General features: G+C 48.4%; 1 protein-coding gene across 1 annotated transcript in view; it reads right to left on the reverse strand.

Annotated features, from left to right (window-relative positions):
• The window catches only part of ZNF804A (zinc finger protein 804A), a 327887-nt gene that overhangs the window by 65513 nt on the left and 246799 nt on the right, over positions 1 to 15575 (reverse strand). The window contains exon 2 of the mRNA XM_061608268.1: positions 11190 to 11333. Within this exon, the coding sequence (XP_061464252.1) occupies positions 11190 to 11333 (144 nt within the window). The remainder of the gene's footprint in view (positions 1 to 11189; positions 11334 to 15575) is intronic.

A 15575-nucleotide genomic window follows, 5' to 3' on the forward strand; every position in this document is an offset into this window, starting at 1 on the left:
GAGACACACTCCCCCTGTCTCTCTCGACCCGACAGAGGTCATCATACAGGGTGACCAAGGCTGTTTCTGTGCCAAAACCAGGCCTGAAACCCGACTGAAATGGATCCACATAATTGGTCTCATCCAAGAGTGTCTGGAGCTGGCCGCAACCACTCATTCAAGGAACTCAAGGGAATACGCGTGTGCCACTGTGTCCAACACCCACCTGTCTGAAGTCACTTCAGATGGGGGAACTGTATATACAGATGAACTCTCACAGGACCTGCCGAGGGAGCTGGATAGTCATGTGGAAGGGGGCTTTTTAGCAGCCTTGGATAATTTGGAGGTGAAAGAAGCAGATTCCCCAATTCATGCAGGGGGGAGACCACCTCCTGTGCCCTGTTGATCCCAACATGGTCTATAGGAAGAAAATCCCCTAGAATGGAAGAATTGTCGACAGGTCACTAAGGCTACAATCCTTATCCACCCTAAGGATTAAGACCCATTGAACTCAATAGGAATTACTTCTGCACTGGATTGTGTAGTACAAGACATTGGCAGAGCAAAATATTATACCTAGTCACAGTGGTAGTAGCCATGGAGCGGGCATCATAATGAAAAGCATCATGGGTGGCATCTGCCACCAGAGTGGAGACATGAGAAATCTTTTTAAGACTACCCTTAACTAGCCTGGAGACATCTGCACGTGATCCCAACTCCTGATGTGATCCTAACTCCTCCACCCACATAAACACAACCCTGGAAAACAAAGAAGCAGTGACAGAAGCCTGGAAGGTCACAGCATCAACTTCAAAGCTGCACCTCAATGCAGTCTCCACCCTTTTATCACAAGCATCCTTAGGCTCCCCTTCTCCTTCTGAAGGAATAATCACAGAGGCGGCCAGTACCACCACCAGCTGATCCACAGCAGGGACCCGAAGCTGCTGCAACACACTATCAGCAAAGGTAAAGTGCTTCTTAACCATCTTAGAGACCATTTCCCCTTTGTAAGCATGCTTCCATTCCACCTTCCATGCGTGGAAACCTTTCACCTATCAAAGGCATACAGGAAAGGCACTAAAATAATTTTAGACTGAGCTGAAGGGCAAGCCTTCTTAGCACCAACTGATGTGCTAAGCACAGGATGGAATCCTGTGGAGTCACCTCCTCAGCTAGCAGTTGAAGAATTCTACAAGCTTTGATTAACAATGACTGGAAAACATCTGAGTCAAATTCCTCACCTGTCTGATTCTCCCTCCTCCTGACGCGTGGGTAGGTTACATAAGTTGGAACTGGAGCCCCCCTCCTGATCAGGAACCACTTGAGCCCCTCCCCCCGAAGCCACAGACTGCTTATCTGGAGAACGCTAGAAGCACAAATATTAGAAGGAACTACCTCAACTACCTCAACCACTATAATGTGTTATGAGATATTACAGCACAACCACCACAGTTTTCTCAGGTGGGGGGTGGAGATGTGGGCAATCAACCTGAACAGGGGGGACCGCCACATGGCTAACTCTCTTAGAATGAGGACCCTTGGAAGGGGAGGGGGAGGAAAGAGAAGGGGATCCCACAAAACTGTCTGAAGAAGAGTGTCTGTGGGATCTCTTCTTCCTACAGTGCTTAGAGCGTGATTTATGTCTAAGCTTAGAGTTGTGATGTCCTCTGTCACCAACCCTATTCATGTCAGAGATACTACCTGCAGTCAAGGAGCCCTGGATCTCAGAACTAACAGAGTGCATCCATGATAGACACTTAGGAGATTCCCCCTCAAAAGGACACATTTGAGTCAGAGATGTCCCCTTCCCTGTGGCAAACATGCTCGCATGCAGAGAAACCTAGAAGCCATATTCAGGGCCAATCCTTCATTTATACTGATAGCAGAAAAGGTGGAAAAATCAAAGGCAAGCTCCACTCAGCAGCAACGAGAGAGTCTGCCTCACATCTCCTGGCTGTCATGCAAAGTTAAAAAAACTTAGTACACGGGGGGAGGGTGGAAAATGGGGAAAACAGACAAATCCATGGGGGTCCCAGGGTGTGCAGAATCACTTGTTCCCAACAGCTACTGAGCAGATACAAAGATAAAATGTCCGGAACTGCTTGAGGGACTCCTGCCTTTTCTGGAGACGCCATCAGTGATGTAGCAGTGGGTAGCTACCCAAAGGCGCTACATAGGAATGGCCAGAACAGCCAGAGCAAGGGCTCTACTGGCTACAAATGCCAATAAGTGCAAGTTAAAGCAGCCTCCTAAGGGAGGGAGGAACCTCTGATTCTGCAGCCGTGGAGACCACCCAGACAAACAAAAAGGCTGTCTGAATAAAGTATGAAACAAATCCCAGCAGTCTCCAACGTCCCTCGAAGGGTTTCCTCAGACCCTTCCCTTCCCCAAGCATACCCACACAAATTGCGCTCTTACACCAACAAAGGGAGCATAACTAGGTAGAGAAAGAAACACACAGGCACACCAAGCAAGGAAAGGACAGGGCAGAAAAATAACTCACAAGAAGTTGGAAATAACGGACAACTCCTTCCCCTGGAGAGGAAGCAAAGGATTCTGGTCCCTGCCTGTTAATCCAGTGGGAGGTGTCATTCCTACAAGAGAATGTCCTCCACTGCCAACAGGCAAACAAACTCATCTAAACCTAAATACCTCAACTTTTTTAATGTTGCTTATATTCTATGATTTTGGGGTCAACATGACAATAGCTGTCTTTGCGAGGTAGGTATGTAGATCCAGGCCATTCACAGTTACTCTAGATGTAATTGATAAGAAATCAAATCAGGGGAGCAGTAAAGATGCAGTCACTCATATGTAGCCCTGCAAGCTTTAATCAGTAGATTACTCCATTAACAATTTAGTTGATTAATTGGGTGGGAGCCCAGTATTAATCAGGGAAGGCAAATTTTAATTGATGGGGCTGAGAGTTGAAGACACACTTGCTAATCTTTTGAAGCTATTTTGGTTCTGGTGCACTGGTAACAGGGAATAAATGATTAAAGGAGGGACAATTAGTGGTTGCACTTGTTTATTAAATGGTAAGTTCTCACACATCCTTCAGGATCTCAAAAGGTACCAGTACATAAGTTTCAAGGTGGCTAATAAAATAGAATACCAGTACAATCCTGTACATGTTTACTCAGAAGTAAGTCCCACTGAGTTCAATGAGGCCTACTGCCAGGTATGTATAGGACTGCAACCTTAGATGTCACTGAAGTCCAAGAGAACAGGATAGATTTTGCTTGGTCCGAAAGGCTGCAATCCTAATCCACCCTAAAGATTAAGTCCCACTGAACTCAATAGGGCTTACTTCTGCACTGGATATGTACTACAAAACAGTCATGAACGGTGCCAGACACAGATCTTTAGGGAGGAAATTCCATAATTTGGGTCCCAGCACTGAAAAAGCCTTCTGTCTGGTAGCCATCTCCCTAACCTCACAAAGCAGGGCCTGGTAGAGAAGGGCTTCTGATAAATAACTGGATTATGGGGTAGATTTAATCAATAGCCAGTTAACAGGCAGATGAATTAATATTTTGAAGGGCTAATCTGAGATTGTGAGTTTCAACTTTTGAAATTTTTGAAATTTGAGATTGTGAGTGTCAATTTTTTTTGCCATTTTTGACATTTGCATATATTATTTATTATTTATTTAATCTGTATCCCGCCCTTCCTCCCAGCAGGAGCCCAGAGCAGCAAACAAGCATTAAAACACTATAAAACATCATAAAAACAGATCTTAAAATACATTAAAACAGTTAAAAACATTTAAAAAACAACAACTATAAAAAAGGGTTAAAAACATTATTAAAAAACATATTAAACAATTCTGACACAGATGCAGACGGGGATAGGTCTCAACTTAAAAGGCTTGTTGAAAGAGGAAAGTCTTCAAAAGGCGCCGAAAAGATAGCAGAGATGGTGCCTGCCTAATATTCAAAGGGAGGGAATTCCACAAGGTAGGTGCCGCCACACTAAAGGTCTGCTTCCTATATTGTGCAGAATGGACCTCCTGATAAGATGGTATCTGCAGGAGGCCCTCACCTGCAGAGCGCAGTGATCGACTGGGTATGTAAGGGGTAAGATTGTCTTTCAGGTATCCTGGTCCCGAGCTGTATAGGGCTTTGTACGCCAAAACTAGAACCTTGAACTTGGCCCGGTAGCACATGGGCAGCCAGTGCAATTCTTTCAGCAGCGGGGTGACATGTTGGCAATACCCTGCTCCAGTGAGCAGTCTCGCCACCGCATTTTGCACCAGCTGCAGCTTCCGGACGAACCGCAAGGGCAGCCCCACATAGAGCGCATTACAGTAATCCAGCCTGGAGGTTACCAGTGCATGGACAACAGTGGTCAGGCTATCCCGGTCGAGAAACGGCCACAGCTGACTCACCAGCCAAAGCTGGTAAAAGGCACTCCTAGCAACGGAGGTCACCTGGGCCTCTAGCGACAAAGATGGATCCAGGAGCACCCCTAGACTATGGACCTGCTCTTTCAGAGGGAGCACGACACCATCCAAAGCAGGCAACTGTCGGGTCCAGGATGAGACTGAGGGACCAGACCAGTGGGTGAAAGCAATTCAGTTTTTATTAGAGTGACATCCACACAAACGCTGCGCCTTCTCATAAGGCGCCACTGACTTACAGATCCTGCAACATGGAAAGATAGTTGACAGAGCGAAGTGCACTTTCCCGCCCAACTCTTAAGTAGGACCCAAACGGGCGCGAAGCCTTTCACTCCGCCTCAATCCACCCTCTGGGGCCACCTGTCTCCCCCTCCCCCTTTCTTGTCTCTTCATTCGTCGTCGAGTACGCGGTGAGGGGGGAAGCGCCGGCCCCTCCCCTTCTGAAGATTCCGACTCCAGTATGGGCGTAAGGGAAGTCCTGGCGGAGGGGGAGGCGTGTGAACTTTCAAGGTTGGCTCTGAGACTCTGGCGCTCCCAGGATCTCCGTTGCTGGGCAACCCTATCTCTGGACATTCCTCTCCTTCTCCTTCGCTCAAGTCTGACAGGGGGCTCCCCTCCCCCTCGTCTTCTGACTCTAAATCCACGGGACCCCAATTCCGCATCCCGACATCATCCCCTCTTCCAGGCTGAGCCCCCCCCTCTACCTGGCTTGGGACGGTGGGGAAATAACTCATGAAACCGTTTCACTAACTCTGGAGCGTGCACATCAACTTCATTTTCCCAACTCCTATCTGCAGACCCGTACCCTTTCCAATGGATCAAATACTGCAATTTCTTGCGTCTTCTTTGGGAGTCCAAGATGTCCTCAACTTTGTACTCCGTCTGCTCATTTACCCTGATCGGAGCCCCTGGAGGTTCCACTGGCCGCAACTCACTGGGGGGGGGGCTGCTTTGGTGAGCAGAGATCGATGAAACACAGGGTGTACTTTGAATGAATCGGGTAACTTCAGCCGGTACGCCACCGGATTAATTTGAGTCTCTATTTCAAAAGGCCCCACCCTCTTATCTTGCAGTTTTCTGCATTTGCCTGGCATGGGGAGGAAACGAGTGGACAACCATACCTGGTCTCCTGCTTGAAGGGGGGGGCTTCTCTCCGGTGTAGATCGGCAGCTCGCTTGTACTCCGTCTTGGCTTCGTCCAGTTGTTGTTTCAGGGTCTGTTGGATGGCTTGTAACTCCTGTAGAAATTCTTCAGCGGCGGGCACCAACACTCCCTCCGAACTGCTAGGAAAGGCTTTAGGATGAAATCCATAATTTGCGAAGAACGGGGTTTGCTGAGTGCTGGAGTGTAAGGCGTTGTTGTAGGCAAACTCTGCAAAACGTAAATACGAAGTCCAGTCAGTTTGTTGATAAGAAACGTAACAGCCTAAATATTTCTCCAAAACGGCATTCAAGCGTTCCGTCTGACCGTCTGTCTGGGGGTGATGGGCAGACGAGAGTTTTAACTCCGTCTGCAGCTGCTTCCAGAGTGCCCTCCAAAACTTAGCCGTAAACTGAGTCCCTCGGTCCGAGACCACACTGTTGGGCAATCCATGCAACCGGTAAACCTCCTTGACGAATAATTTGGCCGTTTCTTTCGCTTCTAAGGGCCCCGGGCAAGGGAGAAAATGTGCCATCTTGGTAAGTAGATCTACCATGACTAGAACGGCAGTCATCCCTTGTGACTTTGGTAGATCAGTTATAAAGTCCATGGAAAGGTCCTTCCAAGGCTCACTGGGGACCTTTAATGGTTGTAACAGCCCTGCCGGTTTTCCTGTTTGATGTTTAGCTCGCATACAAACCGAACAGGATTTCACATAGTCCTCAACGTCCCGGCGCATCTTCGACCACCAAAAGTCTTTAGCTATATTCTGAATGGTTTTGTAAATCCCGAAGTGTCCTGCAGTGACAGAGTCATGGCACTGGCGTAGAATTTTGAGTCTTAAGTCTCCCTCTGGCACGACCCTGGCCGTTTTAAACCACAACAACCCATCTCGCCAGTAGAAATTCACCTCTGAGCCTGGATCCTGCCCCGCCTCGTGAATGTACTGCTGCATGCCCATCCCTTCCCGTTGCGCTCTTTTGAGCTCTTCCTCCCATGAAGGTTGGCATGATCCTAGTGTTAATTTCTCCGGCGGGATCACGTACTGTGGCTGGTCCTCTCACTCACTCTCCTTAAATTGCGGCTGCTCACTCTCCTTAAATTGCGGCTGCCTGGACAAGGCGTCGGCTCTCTGATTCTTGGCTTGGGCGTGATACGTAGTCCTGAAGTTGAACCGGGCAAAGAACTGGGACCATCTGATCTGCCTCTGGTTCAGCTTCCTGGCCGTTTGCAGACTTTCCAGGTTCTTGTGGTCGGAACGCACTTCAATTTGATGGGAGGCTCCCTCCAAATACTGCCTCCAGTTCTCAAAAGAGTCCTTAATGGCCAGTAACTGCTTCTCCCAGACCGTGTAGTTCTTCTCTGCAGGCTTTAACTTCCTAGAGAAGTATGCGCAGGGGTACAACTCCTTTCCCTCGGGATCTCCTTGTAGCAAACACCCCCCGATGGCAAAGTCCGAGGCATCAGCTTCCACTATGAAGGGACGGTTTGGATCAGCGAAGCGCAAAATGGGTTCGGTAGTGAATTTCTCTTTTAACTCCTCAAAAGCCTTCATAGCGTGCTCCGTCCATTGGAACTTTTTCTTTCCCCTTAAACAGTCGGTCAGGGGAGCCGTTAGTTTGGAAAACCCCGGGATGAATTTCCTGTAGAAGTTAGCAAACCCTAGAAACCGTTGCACATCCTTTTTCGTGATGGGTTGCCCCCAGTCCTTTATGCAACTCACTTTCCCTGGGTCCATCTCCACTCCTCCCGCTGAGATTCGATACCCCAGGAAGTCCAAAGACTCGAGGTCAAACCCACATTTCTCCAACTTAGCATACAGGTGGTTTTCTCTCAGTCTCTTTAACACGGTTCTTACGTGTCGGTCGTGATCCTCTTGATTCTCCGAAAACACCAGGATATCATCTAAGTAACAGATTACATACGTGTCCAGTAAGTCTCTAAATACATCGTTCATGAATTTTTGAAAAATTCCTGGACTTCCCGAAAGCCCAAACGGCATGACAAGGTATTCAAATTGACCGTAACACGTGAGGAACCCCGTTTTCTATTCATGTCCCTCCTTCATTCTGATTAGATTGTAGGCTCCCCGCAAGTCCAACTTCGTGAAAATCTTGGCTGAACGTAGCCGATCTAGCAACTCTGAGATTAAAGGCAGTGGATAGCTGTTAGGGGTGGTGATCTGATTCAGTGCGCGGTAATCATTACACGGCCTGAGCTCCCCCCCCTTCTTCTTCACGAACAACAAAGGTGCCCCGGCCGGAGACTGTGACGGGCGAATGAATCCTCGCTTCAGGTTCTTTTCCAAAAACTCTTTCAGAGCCACCCTTTCAGTCTCTGTGAGCGAGTAAATCCTTCCCGCCGGTATGCTGGCCCCTGGCACAAGATCGATCGTAAAGTCGTAAGGACGGTGGGGGGTAATGTTTCCATTTCCTTTTCGTCAAACACATCTTTGAATTCCTCATACTTCGGAGGGAGCATCGCTGGCGTGCCCTCTTGTATGGCTCCCGCTAAGGTGTTCTTGATTCCTTCTGGTTGGCAGTTCTCCTGACAGTACTGAGATGTGAACCACACCACCGCCTCCTTCCAACTTATTTTAGGCTCGTGCATGGCGAGCTAGGGCTTCCCCAGAATCACCTCAAAGCTTGAAAGATCTGACACGTACAGTGAGATGAGCTCTTCATGCCCGGGAATTTGAAGCTTCAATTCCTCTGTGGCTTGCGTTACCCCCCCTGACTTCAGGGGTCTCCCGTCAATGGTCTCCACGGAAAGGGGGGTGTCCAGTGTCCAGCTAGAGATGCCATAACGCTTGGCCAGCTTTGCATCGATGAAGTTGGTGGAGGCTCCACTGTCGATTAAGGCAGTAGAGTTGAACATCACTCCTCTGGCAGTTGTAATCCGCACAGGTAGAACCAGCACTCCTTTGGAGGGAGGCTGGGTCATCGGGGGGCCTTTGTACAACGCTGCCCCCAGTCCACCGGCCTTCACGTGGACTGGGTGTTCTAGTTTTCCGACGGCTCCATCTTCCCCTTCTTTAGCCCACAATCTCGGGCCATATGACCCGGTTTGGAACAATAGAAACATAAGTGTTCTCGGTGTCGTCTCTCTTTCTCTTCTTCCGAGAGCCTTGGTCTGCCCCCCCCCTGCCCTTCGGTCGCGCTACCTGTCGTTCCCGAAGTGGAGGGATTCTTGCTGCGAGGTGCCGAGGCGGAGTATCTACGGGCCTCCTGTCTCTTCTCCAGGCGTCTCCCCTCCAGTCGGTGATCGATCTGCAGGCACAGCCGAATAAGTTCTGGCAGGTCGGGGGGGGCGGTCCTGGCCAGTTCATCCAGGATCTCCGCGTTTAGTCCGCTCCGGTACATGAACATCAGGGCTGCCTCATTATAGCCAGTCTCTTGGGATAAAATTTTAAATGCATTAGTATACTCGGAAACAGTTCCTTTTTCTTGTTTCAGGGCGCCTAGCTGCCGCTCTACAGTTTCCGCTCTTTGCGGGTCTTGAAACATCTCAGTCATTTCTTGTATGAATCCTCTGTACCTTCCTAGGAGAGCATCCTTTCTCACCAGATACGGAGTCACCCACTTTGCAGCTTCTCCCTCCAGGAGGCTGATCACAAATGCCACTTTAGCCCCATCACCCGGAAATTCTGCATTCCTGACATCCAAGTATAGTTCACATTGAGCCACGAAGGTTGCCAACTGATCACTTTGTCCCGCATACTTTGGGGGTAATCCAATGGGCACCTTTACCGCAGCGGCTGGAGAGGTGGTTCGCATCCGATCGATCGTGGCTTTCAAGGCCTGATTATCCATTTTCAGCGCCTGGACTGCTGCCAGCAAGGATTGAACATCCGTCTGTAAATCAGCCACATTAGTCCTCAAGAGTCTCACTTCTTCCGTCTCAGAAGTGGGATTTGTTCCTCCCTCCGCTCCCTTTGACATCTTGTCCTTGTCCCGTGGAGAGAGCGTTGAGAGCAATTTAGGTGGCTCTGTCAAGCTGTCGGGTCCAGGATGAGACTGAGGGACCAGACCAGTGGGTGAAAGCAATTCAGTTTTTATTAGAGTGACATCCACACAAACGCTGCGCCTTCTCATAAGGCGCCACTGACTTACAGATCCTGCAACATGGAAAGATAGTTGACAGAGCGAAGTGCACTTTCCCGCCCAACTCTTAAGTAGGACCCAAACGGGCGCGAAGCCTTTCACTCCGCCTCAATCCACCCTCTGGGGCCACCTGTCTCCCCCTCCCCCTTTCTTGTCTCTTCATTCGTCGTCGAGTACGCGGTGAGGGGGGAAGCGCCGGCCCCTCCCCTTCTGAAGATTCCGACTCCAGTATGGGCGTAAGGGGAGGTCCTGGCGGAGGGGGAGGCGTGTGAACTTTCAAGGTTGGCTCTGAGACTCTGGCGCTCCCAGGATCTCCGTTGCTAGGCAACCCTATCTCTGGACATTTCTCTCCTTCTCCTTCGCTCAAGTCTGACAGGGGGCTCCTCTCCCCCTCGTCTGCTGACTCTAAATCCACGGGACCCCAATTCCGCATCCCGACAGCAACTGACCAATTATCCAAACTCAGGAACCACCAACCCACAGCGCCTCCATCTTGCTAGGATTCAGACTCAGTTTATTGGCCCTCATCCAGCCCACCACCGAGTCCAGGCAGCAGTCCAGGGCTTGCACGGCCTTTCCCAATTCAGATGTTACAGAGAAATAGAGCTGGGTATCATCAGCATACTGCTGACACCTCGCCCCAAATCTCCTGATGACTGCTCCCAAGGGCTTCATATAGATGTTAAACAGCATGGGTGACAAGATGGTACCCTGCGGCACCCCACAGCACAGATGCCAGGGGGCCAAAAGACAGTCACCCAATGCTATTCTCTGAGAACGACCCTGGAGATAGGATCGGAACCACTGTTAAACAGTGCCTCCAATACCCATCTCACCAAGTCAGCCCAGAAGGATACCATGGTCAATGGTATCAAAAGTCCCTGAGAGATCAAGTAAGAATAACAGGGTCGCACTTCCCCTGTCCTTCTCCCAATAAAGGTCATCCATCAGGGTGACCAAGGCCAGTTCAGTCCCATAACCAGGCCTGAACCCAGACTGGGATGGGTCAAGATAACCTGTTTCATCCAAGAGTACTTGCAGTTGCTGCGCCACAACCCTCTCAATCACCTTCCCTGAGAAGGGGGTATTTGCAACCGGTCAGTAGTTGTCACAAACCAATGGGTCCAGGGTGGGTTTGTATATATATATATAAAGCGACAATTGCCAGAGTGGTTTAACAGTCAGTCCATCTTCCCAGAGAACTCTAGAAATTGTAGCTCTGTGAGGAGAATAGGAATCTCCTAACAACTCTCAGCACCCTTCACAAACTATACTTCCCAGGATTCTTTGGGGGAAACCATGACTGTTTAATGTGGAATAACAGTGGAATAAATTTGTAGTGTGAATGTGGCCCTGAATTTGCTGGTGTGTAATTCAATTCCACCTGTAAACAGTGACAATCTGGAAGTACCCTCTTTCTTCAAAATGGCACACACATGTTATAATCAATATAATTTTCAATAATTTTCAACCCAGTCTCAGGCATGAAGTAGCGGACGGTGATGACGAAAAGAGATGTTCGCTCTTTACATCATATTGGCAGCCATGAACGTGTATGGGCTTACCTGTTTGTGAGCGTGGTCGTAAGAGTTGATGTGATTGTCAAACTCTTGATGCTTGTAGTACTGTTTGTCACAAAGTTGACAATAGAAGTTGGCTTTAAGGTCTTCCAGAGCCTTGGCAATCGTATTCTCCTTTTCAGCATAATCCTGCAGGGAAGAAGAGTAAGATTCTTAGATGTTATTCTAACACTACAAATATGAGTTCTTATTTTTTGTTTTTGTATTGGGTCATTTAAGCAAATGTGTGAACATCTACACAGCTGTAACTAAAAGCTTGCTCACATTTGCTTTATCAGCAGAGGAACATAGCATTTTTGCACACTCCAATTTGCACTTTCACTTGACAGCTACCTTTAGGGCTAATGAAACATATTTCTAATCTTACAGAGGAGGAAATAAATAAAATGAATATTTATCTTGCTTAAGGCTGTGTTAATGTTAATTTCTAGGGAAAAACACATCAGTGGTCAAAACCTTCAGTGAATAAATACAGCAGAACACATATGGAGATTAAAACAATCATTTAATTTGGTTAAAGGGCTATTTTCAGTAAACAGTAATAAAAAAAATACTGTTTTAATATTAGGGGGAGGGAGGGAATAAACTTTATTTATTTATTTATTACATTTATATACCGCCCCATACCCGAAGCTGTCTGGGCGGTTTACAGCAATTAAAAACAATAAAAACAAATATACAAATTTTAAAACACAAAAAACAATCCAAAACCACAATTTTTAAAAAAATTAAAAACAATTTAACAGGCATGCTAAAATGCCTGGGAGAACAGGAAAGTCTTGACCTGGCACCGGAAAGATAACAGGGTTGGCACCAGGCGCACCTCATCACAAGAATCATTCCATAATTTGGGGGCCACCACTGAGAAGGCCCTCTCCCTTGTTGCCAGACTCCCAGATTCCCTCGGAGGAGGCACCCGGAGGAGGACCTTAGATGTTGAGCGTAGTGTACGGGTGGGTCCATGTCGGGAGAGGTCCATCAGGTATTGTGGTCCTAAGCCATATAAGGCTTTATAGGTTAAAACCAGCACCTTGAATTGAGCTCGGAAACATACAGGCAGCCAATGCAAGCGGGGCAGAATCGGTTTTATAAGTTCGAACCGTCTGGTCCCTGTTACCAATCTGGCTGCTGCATTTTGCACAAGATGCACCTTCCGAACCATTTTCAAAGGCAGCCCCACGTAGAGCGCACTGCAGTAATCTATCTTGGAGGTTACCAGAGCATGGACAATTGAAGCCAGGATATCCCTGTCCAGATAGGGGCGTAGCTGGGCCACCAACCGGTTGGTAGAAGGCACTCTGTGCCACTGAGGCTACCTAGGAGAACCCCCAACCTATGAACCTGCTCCTTCAGGGGGAGTGCAACCCCATCCAGGACAGGTTGGACATCCACCATCCGGTCAGAAGAACCACCCACTAGCAGCATCTCAGTGTTGTCTGGATTGAGCCAATTAAGAACAAATATACAAATTTAAAAACACATTTTTAAAAAGCAATTTGAAAACACATGCTAAAATGCCTGGGAGAAGAGAAAGTCTTGACCTGGCACTGAAAAGATAACAGTATTGGTGCCAGGCGCACCTCGTCAGTAAAAACATTCCATAATTTGGGGGCCACTACTGAGAAGGCCCTCTCCTTTGTTGCCAGACTCCCAGCTTCCCTCGCAGTAGGCACCCGGAGGAGGGCCTTTGATGTTGAGTGTAGTGTATGGGTGGGTTCGTGTTGGGAGAGGCGTTCCATCAGGTATTGTAGTCCCAAGCCGTGTAAGGCTTTATAGGTTAAAACCAGCACCTTGAGTTGAGCTCGGAAACATAGAGGCAGCCAATGCAATTGGGCTAGAATCGGTTTTATATGTTCGACCCGTCTGGTCCCTGTTACCAATCTGGCCGCTGCATTTTGCACAAGCTGCAGTTTCCAAACCGTCTTTAAAGGCATCCCCACATAGAGTGCATTGCAGTAATCTATCTTGGAGGTTACCACAGCATGGACAACTGAAGCCATGTTATCCCTGTCCAGATAGGAGCGTAGCTGGGCCACCAACTGAAGTTGGTAGAAGACACTTAGTGCCACTGAGGCTACCTGAGCCTCAAGTGACAGAGATGGTTCTAGGAGAACCCCCAAGCTACGAACCTGCTCCTTCAGGGGGAGTGCAACCCCATCCAGGACAGGTTGGACATCCACCATCTGGTCAGAAGAACCACCCACTAGCAGCATCTCAGGCTTGTCTAGATTGAGCCTCAGTTTATTAGCCCTCATCCAGTCCATTGTCGCAGCCAGGCACTTGTTCAGCACATTAACAGCCTCACCTGATGAAAAGGAGAAATAGAGCTGTGTGTCATCAGCATACTGATGGCAACGCACTTCAAAGCTCCAGATGACTGCACCCAACAGTTTCATGTAGATGTTGAACAGCATGGGGGACAGAACTGACCCCTGTGGAACCCTATACTGGAGAGTCCAGGTGCTGAGCAATGTTCCCCAAGCACCACCTTCTGGAGCCGACCTGCCAAGTAGGAGCGGAACCACTGCCATGCAGTACCTCCCACTCCCAACTCAGCCAGTCTTCCCGGAAGGACATCATGGTCAATGGTATCGAAAACCGCTGAGAGATCAAGGAGAATCACAGAGTCACACTCCCCCTTTCTCTCTCCTGACAGAGGTCATCACACAGGGCGACCAAGGCTGTTTCCATGCCAAAACCAGGCCTGAAACCCGACTGAAACGGATCCAGATAATCAGTCTCATCCAAGAGTGTCTGGAGCTGGCTTGCCACCACTCGTTCAAGGACCTTGCCCAGGAATGGAACATTTGCTACCGGCCTATAGTTATTAAGATTTTCTGGGTCCAGCGAGGGTCTCTTCAGGAGTGGTCTCACTACTGCCTCTTTCAGGCAGCCAGGGACCACCCCCTTTCGCAGAGAGGCATTAATCACTTCCGTGGCCCAGCCAGCTGTTTCATCCCTGCTAGCTTTTATTAGCCAAGAAGGGCAAGGATCCAGCACAGAAGTGGTTGCATGAACATATCCAAGCACCTTGTCAACTTCCTCAGGCTGTACCAACTGAAACTCATCCAACAAATTGGGACAAGGCTGTGCTCTGGATACCTTGCTTGATTCACCTGCTATAACACTGGAGTCTAAGTCCTGGCGGATGTTAAAGATTTTATCCTGGAAGTGCCTAGCAAATTCATTACAGAGGGCCTCAAATGGTTCTACCATGTCCTTGGGGCCAGCGTGTAATAGCCCCTGGACAATTCTGAAGTGCTCCGCTGGGTGGCAGATTGATGATTTGATAGTGGCAGCAAAATATTGGTTTTTTTGCTGCCCTCACTGCCCCTAAATACAGCTTACCATAGTCACTTACCAGTGTATAATTGCATCCACCTGGAGTTCGTCTCCATCTGCACTTAAGCCGTCTCCTATATTGTTTCATTGCTCTCAGCTCTGGGGTATACCATGGAGCCATACGAGCTTTACACGGGAGAGGGCACTCAGGAGCAATCCTGTCAACCGCCCAAGTCATTTCTGTATTCCACAGTTCAACCAGGGTTTCGACAGGAGCACCATCCCTATCAGCCGGAAAACTCCCCAGAGCCCTTGGAAAACCATCCGGACCCATTAGTCTCTGTGGGTGGACCAGCTTAATAGGTCTCCCACCCTTGCAGAGTGGAAAAGCCACTGTAAGTCTAAACTTCAGCAAGCAGTGATCTGTCCATGACAGAGGGACTCATGTAAGGTCCCCCACATTCAGATCACCATCTTCATGTCCAGTTGCAAAAACTAAGTCTAGAGTATGCCCTGCTACTTGTGTTGGAGAATGATTAGAGCTACAACTGAATGATTATTTATTTTCAGGAATCACACACTTTGCCATAGACTAGAGATGGGGAACCTGTCATTGTTGAACTACAACTCCCATCATCCCTGATCATTGGCGATGATGGCCGGGGGCTGATGGGAGCTGGAATCTAACAACATCTGGACAGCCACAGTTTCCAATCCCTACACAAGCTATGCTTTATGCCAGGGTTGTGTCTCCCAGTGATGTAATAAAGATTGCCACTTACCGTAGCCTCAGTATCACAACTATATTTAAAGCATTCCTTGGTTTTCCCCCATTACATGCTACATGTAACTTTTCCCAACTTTACAGGTATAAGACAATGGCAATGCATGCCCTGCTTGACAACAAACACTGAGCATGGGAAGCTGACTTAGGCCCTATCTGCACCATACATTTAAAGCTCTCTTATATGACTTCAGTCATGGCTTCTCTCAAAGTATCCTGGTAACTGTGGGTTATATTCAACTAGTCCTACTCATAGTAGGCCCACTGAAATTCATGAACCTAAGTTAGTCATATCTTAACTTCAG

Source organism: Rhineura floridana, chromosome 2 (genome assembly GCF_030035675.1).
Source record: "Rhineura floridana isolate rRhiFlo1 chromosome 2, rRhiFlo1.hap2, whole genome shotgun sequence".
NCBI lineage: Eukaryota > Metazoa > Chordata > Lepidosauria > Squamata > Rhineuridae > Rhineura > Rhineura floridana.